Raw genomic sequence first — 26,349 nt, forward strand, 5'->3', positions numbered from 1 at the left:
AACCTTCAGAACACAAGGGGACGGGTCAGAACCAGAGAAGCTTGACATGGGCCTTTAAGTGCAGACGTTTTTGAGGAAAGCTGGAATTCAAATGACTTCTATTATCAGATTAGATTTCACTTGTTAGACGCTTTTACAAACCTTGCTGACGACAGACGTTATGATGAAAGCTGTATTATACTCACGATGGGACTGGCGTTGATGTAATCCGAGTTCCCGAGGTTATTCTCCGGCTTCAGCGTGGTCCTGGAGTGGTCGTCTGTGAGAGGACACGCGTTATTTACTAACTGATATTCCTCTCGTCTGAACACAATAACAGCAAGCGGAGAAGCGAGAGGGTCGGCTGCCGGCTCTTCACTTTCTCCAGACTTCCATCGTGCACGAAACAACTGATTTGAAGTCTGCTCCACCTTCAGTACGGAGGGGAACAATTACAAATATCTGATCTGGAGAAGCTGGAAAATCCTCTTTTTTAAAACGAAGATAATCTGTTTGAGACTCAGTCGTCTTCTTCAACATTTGCTTTAAAGTAAAAGACCCTACATCTTGGCAGCAAATGTTCTTTGTGACTAAATGACCAGAAATCAAAGTTTAAAATGTTTTATTTATGATGAGAAACAGTTAAAAACTCTGCTCCATCAGGACTGTAGAAGTGGTTTGATCCAATTTGACTGACAGTACTCAAAGTCAATATGTTTCTAGAATGGTTTAATCCTAAATCCAATGGTCTAAACCAGGAGTGTCAAACTCAATTTCATCGCGGGCCACATTCGCATAAAGGTTGCACTCAAAGGGCCGGTTGTAACTATATAAATATATAATATATATATTAAATAATGTATTATATTACATTATTGCCTCTGAATTTCATTATTATCGGATAGGATAATAACTTAGTAATTAACTACGTCTGAAAGCAGAAGTGCAGGGCAAATAATTGCAAGTCAGTGGGCATATCACAAAACAAGATGCATTGTGGGACATTTAGTTTATGGGCAACCTGCTTCTGTAAAGTGGCATGTAACCTATAATAAACGTATTATATTCTTTGCAAGCTCTTGCGGGGCCACATACAATGAAGTCGCGGGCCGGATTTGGCCCCCGGGCCTTGAGTTTGACAACCCTGGTCTACACCCATTGGCTGCCCAGTGTGATGCTATTTTACGGGTCAGCAACTCGGCTACGTCCATCTCAAATCAGCTTCAGTGGAATATTACTCGGAGTAAGAGCTTATTTAGGGTATATTAAACCAAATCAATCTTAAAGTAATTGACAGTTACCTAAGCCCCGCCCACCTGAGCTAAGCCCCGCCCACCTGAGTTAGTATTGCTAGGATTTTGCAGATTTAGCTGTAATTCATAGATTGCTTCAAACCTCTTCAGTATTATCCACAGACGTTATTCCAGGCTAAAAACACATTCAGAAAACCATTGACTTCCGGAACAGGTGACAGGAAGTGCTAAATACTGATTAGCCATTCGGGTTGACTCACATACGACCACGGCGTCGGAGCGGTTCTTCCTGGAGTTCTGCTCTCCGTGTCCGACGCTCCAGGCTCCGGGTTCGGCCTGATACGAACACAAAGCCTCCCATTCCCGCTCCAGACGGTTCTTGTTCTTCAGGTGGTCCTCCATGTACGACTGGGGGGGGGGGGGGGGGGGACAGACCCCAGGTCAGCCTTTAAGGTCATGCAACATCCACTTGTCCATGTCTCTCTACATCAACATGTGTCCCCTCTTCTTCATGTCTCTTCTACATCAACATGTGTCCCCTCTTCTCCATGTCTCTTCTACATCAACATGTGTCCCCTCTTCTACATGTCTCTTCTACATCAACATGTGTCCCCTCTTCTCCATGTCTCTTCTACATCAACATGTGTCCCCTCTTCTTCATGTCTCTTCTACATCAACATGTGTCCCCTCTTCTACATCAACATGTGTCCCCTCTTCTACATGTCTCTTCTACATCAACATGTGTCCCCTCTTCTTCATGTCTCTTCTACATCAACATGTGTCCCCTCTTCTTCATGTCTCTTCTACATCAACATGTGTCCCCTCTTCTTCATGTCTCTCTACATCAACATGTGTCCCCTCTTCTTCATGTCTCTTCTACATCAACATGTGTCCCCTCTTCTCCATGTCTCTTCTACATCAACATGTGTCCCCTCTTCTCCATGTCTCTTCTACATCAACATGTGTCCCCTCTTCTCCATGTCTCACTGTGAGCTTTCGTGAGGTGAGGAAGGTGTGCAAAGTGTGTGTGTTTTTAACCGACACACACAATTAAGGACTCCTGAAAGGTTTGTCTTTGCATTGTGGCGTTCCCATCACTGCTCGCTCAGATAAGATTGTCTGCATTTTAAGCCGTTCGCTCGGAGAAGACATCATTGAATTCGCCAGAGAGACAAAGATGGAAAAAGGAGAGGGGGAAGGGTGTGTGTGTGTGTGTGTGTGTGTGTGTGTATGTGTGTGTGTGTGTGTGTGTTCTCCCAAACCAGGGCAAGTCTTAAGGAAGCTTTGCAAGACGAGGATCTTTTGTAGCGTCTTCCTAGTCTCCTGTATCATAGCTCCCCCCCTCCCGATGGGGTTAAATGGTTTAGTCCGCCATTGTGTGAGGCAGGAGATTACAGACGCACACACTGGTGTCAGGGATCAGCTGGCTGACACAATGAAAGTGAAACCCAGAGGTTTGTATCCCGTATTAAAGAGGGCGTAGTGAGGCTGAGCACAGAGGTGACGCTGCATTGTTCCACCCGACGTATTCGCTCTTTAAAAAGGGGATGTATACAGTCCATCCTGCAGAGGTGCTAATCACAAATAAGCTCGTCCGACACATAATAGGCCATTACTCTGTGATGGATGATGAACGCACGTATCCTGTTAAATAAGAACATTACAACGTGTGCACACAGTTATTGTTCAGGACTGCAGAGGCCACTAAGGCCGCAGCGAGGGCAGAATAAGAGATTTACAATGAGAGCACGATGTGAACCTGAAGGGATGTCTCTGCTTTGATGCTTTGAACTGGATTTTTAGGCACGCGGAAAGCGAGTTATGAATGTACAAACGTCCACTCGAGAGGTGGAAGAAGTACTCAAACCCCCCTTTTACCATGTGGTGAACCCATGCACGCCTTAATAACCATTACAATGTATGATTCATTAAACGTGCGGTGGCCTAGAGGTAGAAACGTGCTAAAAACAGAAAACGAAAGAGAATAGTGCAAGAGAAGGCTGCGAGACCAAGTAATGCAGGAGACAGAGTGTCTGCAGGAATACTGAAGTCACGTGAAATACCTTTTCCATACATTTTAAGACCTCATCGCCACTTGGAGTTTTAACCGGTTACCTTGGCGACACAATTTACCTGACATTGACTATATACAGTATTGATTGTCCTTCCTCCTTATCTTCCAACCATTTGCGGTATATTTGGAACTTTAAGTATTTTTGGAACTTTAAGTATTTTTGGAATTTACGGTATATTTGGAACTTTAAGTATTTTTGGAACTTTAAGTATTTTTGGAATTTACGGTATTTTTGGAACTTTGGACCCTTTCCATACATTTTAAGACCTCATCGCCACTTGGAGTTCTAACCGGTTACCTTGGCGACACAATTTACCTCACATTGACTATATATTATACAGTATTGATTGTACTTCCTCCTTATCTTCCAACCATTTGCGGTATATTTGGAACTTTAAGTATTTTTGGAATTTACGGTATATTTGGAACTTTAAGTATTTTTGGATCTTTAAGTATTTTTGGAACTTTAAGTATTTTTGGAATTTACGGTATTTTTGGAATTTACGGTATATTTGGAACTTTGGACCCTTTCCATACATTTTAAGACCTCATCGCCACTTGGAGTTTTAAACGGTTACCTTGGCGACACAATTTACCTCACATTGACTATATACAGTATTGATTGTCCTTCCTCCTTATCTTCCAACCATTTGCGGTATATTTGGAACTTTAAGTATTTTTGGAATTTACGGTATATTTGGAATTTACGGTATATTTGGAACTTTAAGTATTTTTGGATCTTTAAGTATTTTTGGATCTTTAAGTATTTTTGGAACTTTAAGTATTTTTGGAATTTACGGTATATTTGGAACTTTAAGTATTTTTGGATCTTTAAGTATTCTTGGAACTTTAAGTATTTTTGGAATTTACGGTATATTTGGAACTTTAAGTATTTTTGGAACTTTGGACCCTTCCCATACATTTTAAGACCTCATCGCCACTTGGAGTTCTAACCGGTTACCATGACGACACACTGTACCTCACATTGACTATACACAGTATTGATTGTCCTTCCTCCTTATCTTCCAACCGTTTGGACGCAGACTTGCATTTCCCCATAACGATGTTGCTTAGCAACCGGCGCAAACGGGCCTTCGCGCTATCAAGCAGTGAGCGTGCGATGTCCTGTTCAGATGACGTAATTTTCACTAAATAGATTTATCATACTTCTTAAGACCCCGCGGACCCCCTGGGGAGAAGAAATATATATACAAGTAACATAGAATAAGATGAGATATAAAGTGAAATAAAGGACTGCTTATTGTAATTAGAGATAAATATATGAGATGCTTAAGAGCAGTACTGGATTAAATGTAGTTACCACTGGTCAACTCTCAATGTGTGTGTGTGTGTTGTCGTGCATCGCCTACACGCACACACACACACACACACACACACACACACACACACACACACACACACACACACACACACACACACACACACACACACACACACACACACACACACACACACACACACACACACACACACACACACACACACACACACACACACACACACACACACACACACACACACACACACACACACACACACACACACACACACACTCGATCGCTTTCCAGACTCATACCCCTGCAGATGTAATGCCATGCAGGCGGCGGACCGTGGCCTTTTCTTCCAGAAGTAACAAAGCTTTGCTGAATGGGGGGGATTATGTCTGCCAATCAGAAGGCTGGGATAACAATGTCTAATCCCCCCTGAGCAGAGAGGCTGCTGGGAGAAATCAGGAGGAATCCAGACACAACAGGGGGGGTATTATGTAACATAGACAGTTAGTCACCTGAGACAAGGTGACCGACCTGAGAGTCATCAGGTCAAAGTAATCTGATTACCGAGCTTTAAGAGGCGCCTAAATCTGTGTCCTCTTAACTGAACACACACACAGGTTTGCTTCTGCAGATAGTATTGTTTAGATGAATAGAGCACATTGTTTGGCCTTAAATGGAGCAGCTTTTTGCTGATAATTTAAAATTGTGAGGATATTTTGTTATTTTGAGCAAATTAAATCATTAAAACAATAGAAATAAAGAATTCCCGACTGACCACTTCAGCGTTTCAGTATACGGAATATTAAATAAAATAAAACTACTATTTAAAAACATGAAATAAAAATGTATTAATACAAAATAATTAAAAAAATATATTTAATTACAATTAATTAATTAAAAATACTAATAAATAAAATAAAATAATACAAATACACCAGCTAGAGATAGTCCATTGTGGCTGAAATACGGCCAACGTAATTATATATTTGCTTTATCACAACAGACGTGATTTATAAACATTTATTTGGAAAGAGGTTTTTTTTTTTTTAGGAAAATCAAGTTTAAGGTGCTGTCCATGGTGCTGAAAGGCCCGCGGGGAAACAGCCTCACAGGCAACGTGTGCGTCGCTGTATCATTCCCGAGGCTTGAAATCATTACGTCGCTGAAGAAGGCGAAGAAAAGATGGAAAACGCGATATCTGAAGTTCGTTATGCAGTTTTTAAGAAGCTTCCTAGCATTTATGTGAGGTGATAGCACCCCCCCCCCCCCAGGATTCATCGTCTTTTCCACACGGTGCGAACTCAGAGAGCAAAGCATGATGGGAAATATAGGTTTTGAGATCAGCGATAACAAGGCAATCTCACACATGGGTTCATCCGAGATGTGAAAGCAGAAGCCCCGATGTGACGAGGAGACGAGGGTCCGGGAGAAAGCAGGGTTAATAATAAATAAGAGCTGCTGAATGATTCACGGCCTCCCGTTGTTCCTGCGGGGCGACACGCTTTGCTATCGTCCACGTGTTCAACGGCACGGCTTCACAAACGAGCCTTGATGAACGAAACCCGTCTGTCACCACGAGGCGTTACTCAGACCCGCTCGCTCGCTGCAGCCGCTCCCTCTCGCTCGCTGCAGCCGGCGGTGCACGGCCGCGATGAATGCTCGCCGCCTAATGGGAACACCGTCAGGCAGCGATCCGTCTCCGTTATCAAGCTCGTCTCAAAGGAACGACGCCTCGGTCGAGAAGCGCCGGGAACCATCCGGGCTTTTTGAAACCCCCGAAAAACAAAGAGACATTACGATGTTTTTCTAAGATGGCAATCAGAGGGATGAGGATGCTTTCAGGTTTTAGTGCAGCTCTCATCACGATGTCTGCGTTACAATGCTGCAGCAGGAGGACGGGGACGGGGGGGACAAGGAGGACACATGGAGACAACTGAGGCGAGATAAACCAAAAACACAAGAGTGATGGAAGAAGGGACGAAGAAGAGACACATCCAGGTGTATATCAGTATGTAGTGTCTCTACTTTAAAGAGTCCTCTCCTGCTGATGTTCAGGTGTATATCAGTATGTAGTGTCTACTTTAAAGAGTCCTCTCCTGCTGATGTTCAGGTGTATATCAGTATGTAGTGTCTCTACTTTAAAGAGTCCTCTCCTGCTGATGTTCAGGTGTATATCAGTATGTAGTGTCTCTACTTTAAAGAGTCCTCTCCTGCTGATGTTCAGGTGTATATCAGTATGTAGTGTCTCTACTTTAAAGAGTCCTCACCTGCTGATGTTCAGGTGTATATCAGTATGTAGTGTCTCTACTTTAAAGAGTGCTCACCAGTATCATGTGTCCGGTGGAGATGTCCATGTTGGACGGCACTGGCTCCTCGCACCAGGACGAGGTGCTGCTCCGGGTCGAAGGACTCGCCGCCGGCCCGTCGCTGAACTGAGACGAGACGCTGTTCAGACGAGAGTTCCTGAGAGTCTCCGGACGCTCGACTCGCTCAGAGGTTCGGATCGCCATCCGCTGCCGACACAGCTCCTGCAGGAGGGGGGGGGGGGGTTACAATTAAGAACACGTACTTTCCACGACTCCATCAGTTCAGTAAATGCAGAGGTGGGAAGTAGCGGAGTACAAATACTTCGTCCCTGTCCAGACGCACTGGGCGAATTCAAATCAAGACGCGTTTCCTTCGACTACTTCTTATGCGTTTTGATTTTTCGCATTAGAGAAGATCTCTGGAAATGCCAAATATTTATTAAACCTCCTCGTTGTTTTCTGGAAAGCTATCTTCTGTAGAGAGCGGATTCGCCTCAGCAGGATCAGGGCTCGTGTGTGATGTCGATAACGTGTAAGACGGCATTAAAGGCGTCACAATAACACCCCCGCATAGGGAAGGGTATCGTTAAGGTTTTAACGGTACTGCTTTCATCGATACCGCTTATCGGTTCTTTTGGAGAAGAAAATAAACAAAACTAACATTGCTTAATATTTAAATTAAATACATAATATTTCCCATCAAAAGAAACAACAGTGTTTTAACAAATGGTATTAAATAATCTGAAGACAGAACTGTGAACAGAAAAGCTGAGACTTTATCAAACTAAATAACTCGGTTTCCTCTAATCATTAAAACATGTTTGTATCATGTAGTTAACGCGTGTGTTGCTGCTAGCACACAGAACACCTGACGTGGAGACGTTCCTCGTGGACGGGGGGGGGGGGCTACAGAGCGGCTGGAGAGACGGTGGAACCCGGTGCATTCCTCCGTCTGGGTGTGGAGCCCTTGTTTAGACGAAGTGCTCGTGTTGCCGCCCTGACATGCTGACTCTGATTGCACTTTAGGCAACGAGCATCGAGACGGGTAAAGTTTAACCACCTCGGAGCGCGTTCTCTCCTCCGTGTGTGTGTGTGTGTGTGTGTGTGTGTGTGTACACCGCCCCCTCGCACACAGACGGGAGAGATCTCTCGTCTGGATTGGAAAGATAGAAAACACTAAAAATAATCATAGACGCATTTTGCAGTATTAGAAACGGAGCTGGCGACACTAAGACTGCAACATAATGTGTGTGTAGCAATAAGACAGATGATATGATTTTAGATATCTCCAGTACCGCTAACGTCGGAGCTTAACGGCACCACGGTCTTTAGTAACTCAGCCCCGGGGCTCGGTACCCATCCCTCCCCCGAATGCCCTCAACTCCTAGGAACTGGTTTCAAAGAGAAAACGCCGTGAGAATATTTGAACGTGTCGCCGAGACCGACTTCTCTGGGTGGGTTCGTGGACTTCAGTAAAAGTGCTTTCCTCTGCGCTGATGTGCAGAGGCAGCTCAGTGGCTCACGCCGGCTGCCACTCAGCACCCGTCTTCATTGCGGACGGGTGGCGCAGTGGTCTGTGCATCTGATCATCAGATCAAGGGGGGTGCTGAGGAACTCCGGTTCGAAACCCGCTCCTGCCGCCACTGCGTCAGGCCGTTGTGTCCTTGGGCAAGACACTTCACCCGGATTTGCTCCTGTGGGTATTGTCCACAGTACATGACCATTGCATGTGTATATATATGTATATGTGTATCTGTATAGCGCTTTGAGCATCTGGAAAAGCGCTATAATAAATGCAAGGAATTATTATTATTGTTCCAAAACGCATCTTCTAGTTGTTCTGACAAAAAGTAAGTCTGCACAAAACCATCATAAACCATAATGCACCGTCACGCCGTGGAAAGCGCCGCAGAAAGAAGGATCTGGATCGTGTCCCGCAGACAGGAGAACACCAGGGCAACAGGAGTCTCAGGGTGAAAGCATAGCACCCCACGGAGCAGACGGTACTGCATGGGGGCCATTTTAAAAGTATAGTCTCCCGTTAGACGCTCCCAGTGACTCGGCGTCTCCTCCCAGTGACTCGGCGTCTCCTCCCAGTGACTCGGCGTCTCCTCCCAGTGACTCGGCTTCTCCTCCCAGTGACTCGGCGTCTCCTCCCAGTGACTCGGCGTCTCCTCCCAGTGACTCGGCTTCTCCTCCCAGTGACTCGGCGTCTCCTCCCAGTGACTCGGCTTCTCCTCCCAGTGACTCGGCGTCTCCTCCCAGTGACTCGGCTTCTCCTCCCAGTGACTCGGCTTCTCCTCCCAGTGACTCGGCTTCTCCTCCCAGTGACTCGGCGTCTCCTCCCAGTGACTCGGCGTCTCCTCCCAGTGACTCGGCTTCTCCTCCCAGTGACTCGGCTTCTCCTCCAGGTCATACAGCGCAGGCTTCTCTGTGAGATGTGAGCGCCTGGATGTGAAGCTTCTCTCCACAAGGTGTGATCTTCCCCGACTCTGTGATCTAGAAGCCCCATCATGTCGGAAGTCATCTCCACTCATTTGCATATTCAATTAATAACTGAGACGTGAAAGCAGACGCTATTTCCTCCCGATATCTATCACGGAGACATTTCCCTCCGGAGCTCAGCTGAACAACTATAATGATGAACCGGAGAGTTCCATTAAAGGGTTAATGTTCAGGTGTCTCTACTTTAAAGAGTCCTCTCCTGCTGATGTTCAGGTGTATATCAGTATGTAGTGTCTCTACTTTAAAGAGTCCTCTCCTGCTGATGTTCAGGTGTATATCAGTATGTAGTGTCTCTACTTTAAAGAGTCCTCTCCTGCTGATGTTCAGGTGTATATCAGTATGTAGTGTCTCTACTTTAAAGAGTCCTCTCCTGCTGATGTTCAGGTGTATATCAGTATGTAGTGTCTCTACTTTAAAGAGTCCTCTCCTGCTGATGTTCAGGTGGATATCAGTATGTAGTGTCTCTACTTTAAAGAGTCCTCTCCTGCTGATGTTCAGGTGTATATCAGTACGTAGTGTCTCTACTTTAAAGAGTCCTCTCCTGCTGATGTTCAGGTGGATATCAGTATGTAGTGTCTCTACTTTAAAGAGTCCTCTCCTGCTGATGTTCAGGTGGATATCAGTATGTAGTGTCTCTACTTTAAAGAGTCCTCTCCTGCTGATGTTCAGGTGTATATCAGTATGTAGTGTCTCTACTTTAAAGAGTACTCTCCTGCTGATGTTCAGGTGTATATCAGTATGTAGTGTCTCTACTTTAAAGAGTCCTCTCCTGCTGATGTTCAGGTGTATATCAGTGTGTAGTGTCTCTACTTTAAAGAGTCCTCTCCTGCTGATGTTCAGGTGTACTGTATATCAGTATGTAGTGTCTCTACTTTAAAGAGTCCTCTCCTGCTGGTGTTCAGGTGTATATCAGTGTGTAGTGTCTCTACTTTAAAGAGTCCTCTCCTCTGATGTTCAGGTGTATATCAGTATGTAGTGTCTCTACTTTAAAGAGTCCTCTCCAGCTGATGTTCAGGTGTATATCAGTATGTAGTGTCTCTACTTTAAAGAGTCCTCTCCTGCTGATGTTCAGGTGTATATCAGTATGTAGTGTCTCTACTTTAAAGAGTCCTCTCCTGCTGATGTCCAGGTGTATATCAGTATGTAGTGTCTCTACTTTAAAGAGTCCTCTCCTGCTGATGTTCAGGTGTATATCAGTATGTAGTGTCTCTACTTTAAAGAGTCCTCTCCTGCTGATGTTCAGGTGTATATCAGTATGTAGTGTCTCTACTTTAAAGAGTCCTCTCCTGCTGATGTTCAGGTGTACTGTATATCAGTATGTAGTGTCTCTACTTTAAAGAGTCCTCTCCTGCTGGTGTTCAGGTGTATATCAGTGTGTAGTGTCTCTACTTTAAAGAGTCCTCTCCTGCTGATGTCCAGGTGTATATCAGTATGTAGTGTCTCTACTTTAAAGAGTCCTCTCCTGCTGATGTTCAGGTGTATATCAGTATGTAGTGTCTCTACTTTAAAGAGTCCTCTCCTGCTGATGTTCAGGTGTATATCAGTATGTAGTGTCTCTACTTTAAAGAGTCCTCTCCTGCTGATGTTCAGGTGTATATCAGTGTGTAGTGTCTCTACTTTAAAGAGTCCTCTCCTGCTGATGTTCAGGTGTATATCAGTATGTAGTGTCTCTACTTTAAAGAGTCCTCTCCTGCTGATGTCCAGGTGTATATCAGTATGTAGTGTCTCTACTTTAAAGAGTCCTCTCCTGCTGATGTTCAGGTGTATATCAGTATGTAGTGTCTCTACTTTAAAGAGTCCTCTCCTGCTGATGTTCAGGTGTATATCAGTATGTAGTGTCTCTACTTTAAAGAGTCCTCTCCTGCTGATGTTCAGGTGTATATCAGTATGTAGTGTCTCTACTTTAAAGAGTCCTCTCCTGCTGATGTTCAGGTGTATATCAGTGTGTAGTGTCTCTACTTTAAAGAGTCCTCTCCTGCTGATGTCCAGGTGTATATCAGTATGTAGTGTCTCTACTTTAAAGAGTCCTCTCCTGCTGATGTCCAGGTGTATATCAGTATGTAGTGTCTCTACTTTAAAGAGTCCTCCCCTGCTGGTGTACACACACACACACCTCAGGCATGGGTGAGCATTGAATAATTTAACCGAGCGGATATATCTTGGCGCATTAGGGCCTAAAATCTAATAATTAAAGAGCATATTATTTTTTAAATAGATTAAAAAGAAACTTCTAATTGAATCAAAAGGGAATCAATATAATTAAAATCGTCATGAAAGCGTTTGAAGAGAAACTTTCAAACACACACACTCTCACAAACCAATCATCGTCCAAACCTGTTTTTAATTATTATTTTAAATGTGCTATATAAATACATAAAGATTGAGATTGAGCGTCCTGGCTCCTGATTGGCTCACAGAGGTGGGAAGTAGTGGAGTACAAATACTTCGTTAATGTACTTAAGTTTCTGGTATCAGTACTTTACTCCACTACTTGTTCTTCTGATGACTTTTTACTTTGACTTCTTACACTTTGAACCCAAATACTTTTACTATCTTTAAACACGAGTATCTGTACTTCTACTTGAGCAAAGCATGTGTGTACTTCTCCTGGCTCCTGATTGGCTCCCAGAAGGCCCCTGCTCTCACCTGATAGGTTGCCGTGGCGTCGGTGCTGGTGTCCGTCCCCAGGCTGCTCAGTTTCTCTTTCAGACGCAGGTGGGACCGCTGACGGAGGCAGAAGAAGGTGGTGGAGACGAGCAGCGCCACCAGGATGAAGATCATGCAGAGGACGGAGAGGAAGAGGAACTGGCCCGACTCCACGCGGGTCGTCTTCACCACCGGGATCTCCGTCAGGCTGCCTCTCTGCGGGGACACGGGGGAGAGCGGTCAGAGGATGCTGGCTACATGGCATTCTTGGGTTGGTTTCTCACAGATGAAATGTATCTGTGTATTAAGTGTGGCAGTTCCACCACAGATGCATCTGTTCCTGATTTAAAACATGTGCCACCTCCACTTCCTGTCCCGCTCATCTACAGATGAGCGGGACAGGAAGTGGAGGTGGCACATGTTTTACAAGGTATTGAGATATTTAGGACCTTGTTTATAGGATCCTGGATGTCCTCCTCCAACATCAGAGTAGCATGCTAACAAGGGTACCAACTGCAGCTGTGGACTGCTTGAGGCAGATGATAGCGATGTGATGAACATGATGACTCAGCCTCTATGGAGAGAGGCATCAAGCATGCTCATTTCTGACGTGGAAGTAAACATTGAATACTGCTTTCTGTTCCTCCATCTTGTGACTGTGTGACTCCCTCTCTTGGATGTGAAGGACACTGCTCATGAACTAGTCTCTGTATGTGTTGACTCCTTCCCTCTGGAGAGGATCAGAAACAAGGATCCCAAGGCTGAAGCTTCCTCGCTGGTTTCCTAACACGCAGCGAGGAGGAGAAGCTGTCAGAGGAGACGAGGATGCAGCTTCTCCTGGTTTAAAATATGCAATTAATCAGATTTTAAAAACATGTGCCACCTCCACTTCCTGTCCCCTGTACTTAGCACCCTCATGTTTAATATATATTTAGGATCAAAAATGCTTTTATTTATAAGAAAACCTGCCTTTTACTGAGGCAGTAGCCGCACACTGAAACACTGAAACCCTGAAACACTGAAACCCTGAAACCCTGAAACACTGAAGCCCGCGACACACACTACAGCTCAGTATCCGACAGACAACACGTTTCATTCTAAATGTCTTGTAGCTCCTGCATGTTAGCAAGTATTTGAATGAAACTGTAGGAGAATCTTCTGTCTCTGTGATCTGTCACAAAGCTCTGATGGAGGTGGTTTAATGTCTTTCCAGCGTCCTGTAAGTTCACAGCTCCTAAAGAAACCCCCCTAGTGTCAGTAAAGTGAACTGCAGCGAGTAGACGTTATACATGAGGTGGAACCCTTCACTCCACCGTCCTCCTGTTCTCCACCAGCTATAGACACGCACACCCCCTTTTAACCCGGCACGGTTTGGTTTAATGATCTCCTCTGGTCCTGGTCTGCATGGATTAGCTCCGCTCCACCCCCCCCCGCCGCACAACGGCCTGTTTTAATGCGATATCATGAGAGAGATTTCTATCAGCAGCGCAGGTTAAAGAACGGCCCTTTGTGTTTCTAATTGCTGCATTTACTGTACCCCCCCCCCCCCCCTCCCCCCCCGGGGCCCACTGCTGCATTTTAAAAGCATAATTAGGAGCATTAATTGGGAAGGGTAATTAATGATGAGCAGACATGTAGCTACTGCTAGAGCCTGCATGAAGTCTGGAGTTTTCTCTGCATCACTCGTCTGCAGAACGCCAGATAATAAGAGTTCCATTACAACGTATCAATACACACACGCATCAGCAGGTGATTCTATATAATATGGAGAGGATGATGAGTGGAGAGAACCTGTTAGAGATTGCATGGAATAAGGACGTCCTGCCAAGTTAGTTTCCCTCTGGATAAAGGATCCTTCCTTTCTCACAGAGAGAACATCTGTACTCTAAAGACAGACTCAGAAGCCTCAGCAGGCTGCGGGGGTGAAGGGTCGACGTGTGAAGCGAATGGAATCTACTAAATAAATGCTAATGACGGCGCTGACGTTTACCCTGAGGGGCCGTCTCCGTGGTGATGCACAAAACAAACCCCTCCCGCCACGCTCTGACCTTGTGGAGACTAATTGCCATGTTTTTAGCCGCGGTTTGTTCGATTTCTGCGTTCGGCCTTCTGCCGATTGCCGTGGTTTGGAGCACGGCGTTTTAATCGAGGTTCGAGAGGTTCGAGAGCGGACGATGGGCTTTGACTCGACGTGTCGCTCAGGCATCCATACAAGGTGCATCTAAAACCCCCCGGACGTGTTCAATACTCCACATATGGACAGAGAACCAAACGCCTCCGAAGTGTCCTCTGGAGACTTTAAAGCTGACATGTTCTCGACTCTAAGAGAAAATAAATCAAGTTAAGTTAAAGGTGTGATCTCTGGAACTGATCAGGTGTAACGAGGCGTCGCTCAGGCATCGAAAGAAACCTCTGCGACGCAATTAGACGATCAGAATGTGAATATTTGGCACGTTGAGAAACCTCTCGGACGTGTTTCAGAATCACACGTCGATGCCTCTGAAGACTGCAGACTCCAGTCCTGCCGACAACTCGGAAATCAAGTTAATCAGAAATGTGAAAATGCCTTTAAAAGAAACGCACTGCAAGAATGTGTTTGAAGGCGCTAATCGTGTTAGAAAGAGAGGAAGAGGAGGAGGAGGAAGAGGGAGGTGAATAATACCCTTCATCGGCCTGAAAATAAAATGCTCTTAATTCCACTATAATTGGAGTCTTAATTCCGAGTATTCAATCACTGAAAAATAATGAAAAGATACAAATAAAAGCTTGCAACAAATTAATATTGTAATGTTAGCGGAGGATTTAGTATTTCGTCGATACAAATTAATTTAACGATTTTTAAAACTATTTCTTCGTCCCTTTAACTTTAAAAACGAACAGGTTTTTATTCCTTTTAAAAGTATTGATGTTTTCCTCCTCCAGACTTGACGTGTGGAGGACTGAGGAGGCAGATGGACCTCAGGATTATGTAGTGATCGAGGAGAGGTCAGGCGGAGAGGTGCTGGCGGGCGGCTCCGTTCCCTTTCACTCAGAACCCTCCAGAAGAACAAGAAGGAACGCCTCGACGACACTTTGAAATCCAGCCAATGAAATGTGACCAGAGTTACAAGACACATGCACAATTTAAAAGCGACATGCATGATATCTCTCGTGGGCGTAAGGTATATACAAAAAAAAGGCAAATTGGTAAAGACGTTGCAGCAGAATCAGACCACTGTAAACTACAAAATAATAATTTAGGGAATGAATCGCAGGGTAAACATTTTATTTTTATGAATGGGAATAAATCCAAGAATATACAAAAAAGAATTCCGCTCACTTATTCGACTAGAGACGATTAAAATAGGGTGAACCGTGACCGCTTCACCTCCTTCTGAACATGCAGAAACTTTGTCGCTGCAGCCGGAGCTCGGGCTCAAGACTCTGGACGTTTCGCTGAATTTAAATTCCCTACATTAATTCCCTGCAGCCACGGTCACATGTAACCCCGTGCAGAAGCAGAGACGGATAGAAATGAAAGAATATTTTTGCAGCAGCTTCAAACGTGACAAGTTTTCTAAAGCCGATGCTCGAATGCGTGAAAACACGCAACGGAGAATCTGAGATAATTACCTGAATCCATGCCGCGCAGCCGAGCGCACGAATCCCTGCAAACGGGGGATTCTTCGAGCTGTATTCCACAGATCGTCATGTTTGAAAACACCACCTCGTCCTCCACCTCTGCAGCAGCGCCAAGAAGCAGCGTCTGTCCGTGCGTAACGCTGCTCCAAGAAGAAGGGGAAAAGGAAAAAGTTCCCCTGGCTTCGAATGTCCAACAAAAGACGCTGAAAAAAAGCCGCACAGAATAAGAAAAAAGGGAGAAGAATGTGGGATATGCCCGCCCGATTCTCCGAGCTCTGCAAGAATGTGCAAGAAAGAAGAAGCCCCGCAAACCGAGTCCTTTCAGCGCCTCCAATGAAAAGAGACAGAGGAGGAGGAGGAGGAGGAGGAGGAGGAGGAGGAGGAGGAGGGCGGTGGAGGTTTTTTTGCATCATTTAGTTAAGGCTGAGCCCCTCCTTATACTCGGCGGATCAGGAGTCCCCCGATGTCATATCCACCGGTTACCATAGCGACGCCTCCACATGTTGTCGACAGGAAAGACGCCCGGCTAATAGGCTTGTGGGTTCGAGGGGGTTTGGAGTGAATGGACGCCGAGCCAGACACTCATTTGTCGAGCTACCGGGGGTCTCGTGTGAATGTGCAGTTCTTTCTCAGGCTCTCCGTTTCCCTCCGAGCCGAACGAGAGCAGAAGCCTTCCTGCCGCCGCGGCCGGCTTCACCAGGACGAGAGGCTGCAGAGAGAGCATGCTGGGAAGCAAGCGACACGTCCATCACTCTGGGGGCTATTTATCGATCTAAGAAGAACATTAGAAACTTGAAACGACTAGACGGTGGTCGTTTCCAACATTTACAACATATTCCATCAAATCATTTCAACAACTTGACTTTTGGTTTCTAACGATGTGTTGTTTACAGAGGGGGCTTGTCAGAAGGCATGTGGGACCCTAACCACTCCATACCATGCTAGTCTTCGATGTGAGCAGAATTAGTTCATGACATTAATAACACGAGGCTTTTATGGCTTGGTCAAAAGAAGCTTCTGACTGACTCCCGATGTCTGAATGTTTGTGAAAGTGATTTCCTACGTCACGTGCCAGTTCAGGATTACCCTATATGTAATTATCCGCAGCACGAACAGAAGCTTTAGACGGAATACAAGCTGCATTCAGGGACACCGGGTGCAACAAAACGTATATATAAAAGGCGCAAAATCTTTTCTGTGCAGCAATAAAGAAAAGGAGAGAAGGGAAATTGCAAGTTTAACAAGTTTTTTGGATAAAATCTGTCCTAATTAGCGATCGGGCCTGAAGAGAGAGAAGCCAGAAACCCCAACAGCTGCACTTAGCAGGGCGAGAGGCGGAGAGGGGGATTACGGAGAGAAAGGGAGAAAGGGGCGGTGAACAGAGGAGAACGGGGGTCCTGTCAAATGCAGATGACGAGTCCTAGAGGGGGGGGGGCTCTCCAGTTTATTTTTTCCATTCAGAGAGCACCCCCCCCCTCTATTGTCCCTCTGTGTGACAGCTGGAGTTGGCAATGTGGAGACGAGAACAAAAAGCAGCAAATCTGAAGCAGAATCAGCTCGAAAAAAACCTCAGATCCAGAGACGAGCGGCTGGTGGACGGCGTGGCTCGATCTCCGTGTGGCCTTCTGCTGACGGCCGTCGGTTCGAGCGCGTGGTTCGTCGAGAAGTTCGATGTGTCGCTCAGGCATCAAACGATCAACATGCATCCATGTAAGGGGCATCTAAAGCCCCCCAGACGTGTTCAATACTCCACATACTGACAGAGAAGCCTGTAGACTTCAAACCTGCCGACAACCCAGACATGTTCTTGACTTGAGAGAAATAAATGAAGGTAATTAGGGATACGATCTCTCTGCAGCTGATCAGGTTGAAGGAAGTGTCGCTCAGGGATCAAATGCCTCCTCTCCGACACAATCAGGCAGTTAAAATGTGAATAATTGGCACATCTAAAACCCTCAGACGTGTTCGATACTCCACGTCTGTAGACTTCAAAGCTGCCCGGCGACAACCCAGGGATTTGATCGTCTGCAGCCGCTCCTAAATCTGTCGCTTGCTCTCAGAGTTGACGCATGTGCATGTTGCTTCTCAGACAGACACAAGTGCAGGTTTGCTTCTGTGGAGCACAGCGTCCTGATGGATGAAGACGTTGTTTGGCTTAAACGGAGCAGGAAGCGCTTACTCTGCTAATAAAGTACATTTCCAACAGTGAGGATATTTGGGAGTTTCGTTGCATGACAATAAAACCCTTGCATCTTGACTTAGAACCCTCAAGCCGGCCTGACTCCCTTAAAGATAAGGGTTGTTCCCCTGGAGGAGGACACTTCGTCATGCTTCCTGCACACTTCCTTTCATCAGGAACGATCCAGAATACACGTGCCGTTTATTCGGCCATCAAACATGCATGCTGCAGAAACCACCGGACATTTCTCTCGCAGCGTTCGACTCGAGAAGGAGTCGAACGCGGAAAGGCTCGCGGCGGCACGAGTCTTCAGTGGAGCGCACGAGGACGTCTGGCCTGCTGCGGGGAACTGGGAGAGATGCTGACTCTTCCCCACGTCAGAGAACCTGAACTGCTACCATCTAATGGAGGTCGACTAGAGTCAGTGTGAAGCATCCTTGGTGCTGCAGTCTGTCCTCTCAGGGACACAGAGCTCGCTGTTATGTTACATGTTTGTTGTTTGTTTCTCAGGTGTCTTGATATTTGTTTGTGTTGATGTTACACATGGAGACTTGATCTGAGCGTTCAAGTGTTATCCTATCGTATATCTAAACCCACCGTGCACCCTGACAAAGTAGCACCAACTCCACTGACATTGCAAAAATAAGTAGTGGAGTACAAATACTTCGTTACTGTATTTAAGTACATGTTTCTGGTATCAGTAATTTACTCCACGACTTATTTTTCTGACCACTTTTTACTTTCTACTTCTCTCATGTTGAACTCAAATACCTGTACTTTCTACTTCTCTCATGTTGAACTCAAATACCTGTACTTTCTACTTCTTACATGTTGAACTCAAATACCTGTACTTTCTACTTCTCACATGTTGAACTCAAATACCTGTACTTTCTACTTCTCTCATGTTGAACTCAAATACCTGTACTTTCTACTTCTTACATGTTGAACTCAAATACCTGTACTTTCTACTTCTTACATGTTGAACTCAAATACCTGTACTTTCTACTTCTCTACATGTTGAACTCAAATACCTGTACTTTCTACTTCTTCACATGTTGAACTCAAATACCTATACTTTCTACTTCTCTCATGTTGAACTCAAATACCTGTACTTTCTACTTCTCTACATGTTGAACACAAATACCTGTACTTTCTACTTCTTACATGTTGAACCCAAATACCTGTACTTTCTACTTCTTACATGTTGAACCCAAATACCTGTACTTTCTACTTCTCACATGTTGAACTCAAATACCTGTACTTTCTACTTCTCTCATGTTGAACTCAAATACCTGTACTTTCTACTTCTCACATGTTGAACACAAATACCTGTACTTTCTACTTCTCACATGTTGAACTCAAATACCTGTACTTTCTACTTCTCACATGTTGAACTCAAATACCTGTACTTTCTACTTCTCACATGTTGAACTCAAATACCTGTACTTTCTACTTCTCACATGTTGAACTCAAATACCTGTACTTTCTACTTCTCACATGTTGAACACAAATACCTGTACTTTCTACTTCTTACATGTTGAACTCAAATACCTGTACTTTCTACTTCTTACATGTTGAACTCAAATACCTGTACTTTCTACTTCTCTCATGTTGAACTCAAATACCTGTACTTTCTACTTCTTACATGTTGAACTCAAATACCTGTACTTTCTACTTCTTACATGTTGAACACAAATACCTGTACTTTCTACTTCTCATCATGTTGAACTCAAATACCTGTACTTTCTACTTCTTACATGTTGAACACAAATACCTGTACTTTCTACTTCTCTCATGTTGAACTCAAATACCTGTACTTTCTACTTCTTACATGTTGAACACAAATACCTGTACTTTCTACTTCTTACATGTTGAACTCAAATACCTGTACTTTCTACTTCTCTCATGTTGAACTCAAATACCTGTACTTTCTACTTCTTACATGTTGAACTCAAATACCTGTACTTTCTACTTCTCACATGTTGAACTCAAATACCTGTACTTTCTACTTCTCACATGTTGAACTCAAATACCTGTACTTTCTACTTCTCACATGTTGAACACAAATACCTGTACTTTCTACTTCTCACATGTTGAACTCAAATACCTGTACTTTCTACTTCTCTCATGTTGAACTCAAATACCTGTACTTTCTACTTCTCACATGTTGAACTCAAATACCTGTACTTTCTACTTCTTACATGTTGAACTCAAATACCTGTACTTTCTACTTCTCTCATGTTGAACTCAAATACCTGTACTTTCTACTTCTCACATGTTGAACACAAATACCTGTACTTTCTACTTCTTACATGTTGAACTCAAATACCTGTACTTTCTACTTCTTACATGTTGAACCCAAATACCTGTACTTTCTACTTCTCTCATGTTGAACTCAAATACCTGTACTTTCTACTTCTCTCATGTTGAACTCAAATACCTGTACTTTCTACTTCTCTCATGTTGAACTCAAATACCTGTACTTTCTACTTCTCTCATGTTGAACTCAAATACCTGTACTTTCTACTTCTTACATGTTGAACCCAAATACCTGTACTTTCTACTTCTCTCATGTTGAACTCAAATACCTGTACTTTCTACTTCTTACATGTTGAACTCAAATACCTGTACTTTCTACTTCTTACATGTTGAACTCAAATACCTGTACGTTCTACTTCTTACATGTTGAACTCAAATACCTGTACTTTCTACTTCTCACATGTTGAACACAAATACCTGTACTTTCTACTTCTTACATGTTGAACTCAAATACCTGTACGTTCTACTTCTTACATGTTGAACTCAAATACCTGTACGTTCTACTTCTTACATGTTGAACTCAATACCTGTACTTTTGAACTCAAATACCTGTACTTTCTACTTCTTACATGTTGAACTCAAATACCTGTACGTTCTACTTCTTACATGTTGAACTCAAATACCTGTACTTTCTACTTCTTACATGTTGAACTCAAATACCTGTACTTTCTACTTCTCTCATTTCCAAACAGCTGGTTCCTTTAGTCTGAATGTGTGTTGGTGCGTGGTCATTATTCTTCAGAGTCACTGCGTGCCTATTGGTTGGAACACGATCCGTGTATCCATCACTTCCTGGTCTTCTCTAAAGAAGAGGGACCAATGGAAACGTTGTCATTTGCCGTTGGTCACCATGGAAACATTCATTAGCTAACAATGACATTATTGTTCTATTAATATAAAGGGAGTTCAGGTACTCTTTAAACCAGCTGCTAGTTATGGGTACTTTTTACTGAAGTACACTTCAAAGCCTCTCTACTTTTACCTGAGTATTTTTAAACACGAGTATCTGTACTTCTACTTGAGTAAAGGATGTGTGTACTTTTAACATCTCTGCCTCCCTCCATTTGAACACATCTCACTTCCTGCAGAGTGCTAATGGTCCTCACAGCGGGGGGGGCATCGATTCATCTGCACAGAAACTGGAAGCAGTGAGGTCACTTGTTATGGTCACTGCCGATGTGTGTGTGTGTGTGTGTGTGTGTGTGTGTGTGTGTGTGTGTGTGTGTGTGTGTGTGTGTGTGTGTGTGTTCCTGCACTAAAGCACTTCCTCGGGGGTTTGAACAGTCCTCCTGTTTGCCTCGGTGACATATTTCTAATAAAAAAGATGGAAAACTGGCGAGTGTGTTTAAACAACGGGGGGTAGAAGTACGCTGCACTTCACCGAGTGAATGTTAAACAAATGTCAGGAGTGTGTGAGCTGTGAAAAGGTGTGTGTTTGCACAACATATTAACGTTTATTTCCCTACGTGTGCATCTTAAATACGCATATGGCTTCTTATTGCAAACGCATGCATCGGAGTGTGTGTACCTGCCAGCGTGGACACGGGTAAGTCTTAGAAACAGTCATATATATCCACACACACACACACACACACACACACACACACACACACACACACACACACACACACACACACACACACACACACACACACACACACACACACACACACACACACACACACACACACACACACACACACACACACACACACACACACACACACACACAGAGAGATCAGTGTAATGACATCAGTGAGAGGATAATGCTGTTTGCTCTCTGCTGTACAAGAGAGCAGCAGCAGAGCTGTGTACTCACCAACGTGTGATATCGTTACAGCAGAAAATAATATATATATATTAGGGCTGTCAAGTTAACGCGTTCATAAAAAAATTAACGCCACTAATTATTTTAACGCGATTTTTTTTCCTCGGCCGCTCCGTAGCTTCAGAGCGAGTTTAAAATACCATCTACAAGCTGATGATGCTGACAGCCCCGCTCCTGCTGCCCGCTTGTGGCAGACCACACTTCCACGCTCACCGGCAGGCACCGACTGGCCATCGGGAGGACCGGGAGGGTGTGTGTGTGTGTGTGTGTGTGTGTGTGTGTGTGTGTGTGTGTGTGTGTGTGTGTGTGTGTGTGTGTGTGTGTGTGTGTGTGTGTGTGTGTGTGTGTGTGTGTGTGTGTGTGTGGCGCGAGCGAGTGAGAGAGAGACCTTACGTGCATTGTTGTTGTTGTTAGCATCTGGTGCTAGCTAGCTGCGCTAACGGATATAAGGAGCTGTTTCAATGAAAACAGAGGAGCGACATTTCGCCACAACTGCGCCGAGCACTTGACTTGATGCAGGAAGCAGACAGCGGGACGTTGGAGGAGAAGTCAGCACACTCAGCACGGATAGTGCGCGCAACATGATTGCAGCGTCCAGGCAGCTCCCGTTCGAGCATATGCCTTGAGTTGCACATAGCTCCAACTGCTGTCAAAATTATCGCGTTAACGGCGGTAATTCATTTTTTGAATTAATTGCATTAAAATATTTAACCCATGTGCAGAATGGCCCGCCCCATACGTGCCACCAGTGGCAGCGCCAGGGTATGGCTGGGGTAGGCTGCACCCATACCAAGAAATGGCTTAGCCCCACCATGAGACATGATGTTAAAGTAAGCAAAATAAAGTCTGCCAACTCGCGGAGTAAATTGCACAGACAGCAGTTAGTCAGACTGATTTCAGTAGCCACGGTTCTGTAAACTTTTGTCACGTAGTGATCGTCTTCTCAATAGAACATCTTTGATAACGGCGTGGTGTTGTTGCAGGAAGTCCCGACGGAGAATACTCTTGCTGTAGTACAGGGCAGAGCCATATAATAGTAATAATATGGCTCTGGTACAGGTGACACATAACTGGTACGCAGGTTATGTGCGTAATCTGAAATGCGTACCGTCACTTGTGTCACAAAGCGCATTTGCGTACCGACGTACTTGTGAAGCTTTTCCAGAAGGCGGTTCGATCACCGGACGACAGAGTCGGTCTCCGTGTGCACAGACAGGCTGCTGTTAACGTCGGTCTGAACAACGGAACTGTGCCAAAACTACGGCAACCGGCTGCGGAGGGAGACTCCCCCCCCCCACTGGAGAACTGCGCTAAAACAGCTGATCACAACGTTCACACTCTGTGGTCACGAAGTACTCCACCAGCCCCCCCCCCCCCCGACTTTCCTGAAGTACTCCCCCGTTGATAGAAATCAACACGTAATGAATTAAGACCCCACGGTTTGATGATTGATAGGTGTGTGGGTTGTCTTTCATTTTGACACGCAGAACAATGTTATAATAAACATAGATACTGTATGTTAAATGGATATATCCGCCTTCTTTCATTTATCTTTCCATTCCCAACAATATACATGAAGAAATGGCATATTTTGGACATAGTTCGAATGGAGATTAATCTGATTAATTAATTTTTAAGCTGTTATTAATCTGATTACAATTTGTAATCATTTGACAACCCTAATATATATATATATATATATATATATATATAGAGTTGGGATTTTTCTGGCTCGGCTCTTTGAAACTGGGAGCAATAAATGATTCATAGTAATATCTGGTGCTCCACTCGGGAGGTGTGGAGGATTAGCAATGCAGAGACAGATGCACGCACACACTTCAGCACAGAAGCAGCTGTTATTGTTGAGAGAGGACGCGTGCAGAGAACAGGACTGACCATCGTCTGGGTTTGAGATGCTCGTGTCTGCGGAGAACGTGGCAGCCGTGAAACAACACTTATCTTTAAAGGTGATGCCTCCAACAAGCTCACTTTCAAACATCACTTAAGGACGGTGTGGAAACGTGAAAGCTCTGGGCCGTTTTAGCGAGTTTGAACCTGTGGGCCACCGTACTTAAGTAAAGTGGGTTTCTTAAATGCATCGTGTGAGAGAGAGATGTTCAATCTCTTGTTTTACTCCAAACATAAGAATAGCTTTCCAGCCGTTCAGAGCCTCTGTGTGTGTGTGTGTGTGTGTGTGTGTGTGTGTGTGTGTGTGTGTGTGTGTGTGTGTGTGTGTGTATGTGTGTGTGTGACTGCTGTGTTCCCCAGATGCTCTCTCTCTCTCTCTCTCTCTCTCTCTCTCTCTCTCTCTCTCTCTCTCTCTCTCTCTCTCTCTCTCTCTCTCTCTCTCAGTGCCCATGCCAAGCGGTTCAAAGCAGCAAACATCAAGGTAAATGCTACGCCTGTCATCTCGACTATATTTAAAGCAAAGAGGCGCAAACACACACACACACACACACACACACACACACACACACACACACACACACACACACACACACACACACACACACACACACACACACACACACACACACACACACACACACACACACACACACACACACACACACAGCGCTGTGATATGCTGCTGTAATCTATGAGGATGACAACGTTTAGGGTCCATGATGTCTTTATAGGAGGCTTAAAGAGACTAGTGAGGATTTATGCACACTTTATTCTACTTAACAGATATTAGAAACATAGAAATACAAAATAAAACATAGAAATACAAAATTAGATATTACATATACCAGGAATAATCAGGATTAATAATAAGACGTGAGAGACAGACAGGTGAGAGAGAGACAGGTGAGAGGGAGACAGGTGAGAGAGGGAGACAGGTGAGAGAGGGACAGGTGAGAGGGAGACAGGTGAGAGGGAGACAGGTGAGAGAGGGAGACAGGTGAGAGAGGGACAGGTGAGAGGGAGACAGGTGAGAGAGAGACAGGTGAGAGAGAGACAGGTGAGAGAGACAGGTGAGAGAGGGAGACAGGTGAGAGAGAGACAGGTGAGAGAGAGACAGGTGAGAGAGACAGGTGAGAGGGAGACAGGTGAGAGAGGGAGACAGGTGAGAGAGACAGGTGAGAGACAGACAGGTGAGAGGGAGACAGGTGAGAGAGACAGGTGAGAGAGAGACAGGTGAGAGAGACAGGTGAGAGGGACAGGTGAGAGAGGGACAGGTGAGAGACAGACAGGTGAGAGACAGACAGTGAGAGAGGGACAGGTGAGAGGGAGACAGGTGAGAGAGAGACAGGTGAGAGGGAGAGACAGGTGAGAGAAAGACAGGTGAGAGAGAGTCAGGTGAGAGAGAGACAGGTGAGAGAGACAGGTGAGAGACAGATGAGAGGGAGACAGGTGAGAGAGAGACAGGTGAGAGAGACAGGTGAGAGAGACAGGTGAGAGAGAGACAGGTGAGAGAGACAGGTGAGAGAGACAGGTGAGAGAGAGACAGGTGAGAGAGACAGGTGAGAGACAGACAGGTGAGAGAGACAGGTGTGAGACAGACAGGTGAGAGAGACAGGTGAGAGAGACAGGTGAGAGAGAGACAGGTGAGAGAGACAGGTGAGAGACAGACAGGTGAGAGAGACAGGTGTGAGACAGACAGGTGAGAGAGACAGGTGAGAGACAGACAGGTGAGAGGGAGACAGGTGAGAGACAGGTGAGAGAGACAGGTGAGAGGGAGACAGGTGAGAGAGACAGGTGAGAGAGACAGGTGAGAGACAGACAGGTGAGAGAGACAGGTGAGAGACAGACAGGTGAGAGACAGATTACACTATCTTATAATAAGACGTGATCAGATGACGGTAACACTAGCAGGACTACACTACATTTGAAACCCATCACATGAAACCAGTGACTCCCACAACCTGCTGGTCCTCTGGGACGTCTCTCTCTCTCTCTCTCTCTCTCTCTCTCTCTCTCTCTCTCTCTCTCTCTCTCTCTCTATTTCTCTCTCTCTCTCTCCCTCTCTCTCTCTCTCCCTCTCTCTCCTCTCTCTCTCTCTCTCTCTCTCTCTCTCCCTCTCTCTCTCTCTCTCTCTCTCTCTCTCTCTCTCTCTTTCTCTCTCTCTCTCCCTCCCTCCCTCCAGGTGTTCGGAGGCTCCTCGATGTCAGTCTGCATTACAAAGAACGAAAAGCCCACCTCTGACTCCCTGTCGTTCTGCCTCCACTCGTGTGTGACGGGATGCATCGTCTATCCCTTCTCTCAAAATTAATTGCAGTCTTATCTCCCCTCAATAATAAAGAAGAGACGCCAGGCGGGAACATACCGGTCCTCTCCGTTATCTCAACAGAAAGCCTACCTGTCGACGCGTGGTGCTGTTGTGTCTCAGCCAATCAGGAC

General features: G+C 45.0%; 1 protein-coding gene across 1 annotated transcript in view; it reads right to left on the minus strand.

The window, feature by feature from the left end:
• Window positions 1-185: 185 nt before the first annotated feature.
• The window catches only part of LOC117444089 (receptor-type tyrosine-protein phosphatase N2-like), a gene marked incomplete at its 3' end in the record, with an annotated part of 55,964 nt that continues 29,800 nt past the window's right edge, over window positions 186-26,349 (minus strand). Inside the window, exons 3-6 of the mRNA XM_034079804.2 lie at window positions 12,059-12,274; window positions 6,926-7,129; window positions 1,493-1,640; window positions 186-259 (exon numbers count right to left, since the gene is read on the minus strand). Of these exons, the coding sequence (XP_033935695.1) occupies window positions 186-259; window positions 1,493-1,640; window positions 6,926-7,129; window positions 12,059-12,274 (642 nt within the window). The remainder of the gene's footprint in view (window positions 260-1,492; window positions 1,641-6,925; window positions 7,130-12,058; window positions 12,275-26,349) is intronic.

This window comes from Pseudochaenichthys georgianus, unplaced genomic scaffold (genome assembly GCF_902827115.2).
Source record: "Pseudochaenichthys georgianus unplaced genomic scaffold, fPseGeo1.2 scaffold_729_arrow_ctg1, whole genome shotgun sequence".
Classification (NCBI taxonomy): Eukaryota; Metazoa; Chordata; class Actinopteri; order Perciformes; family Channichthyidae; genus Pseudochaenichthys; species Pseudochaenichthys georgianus.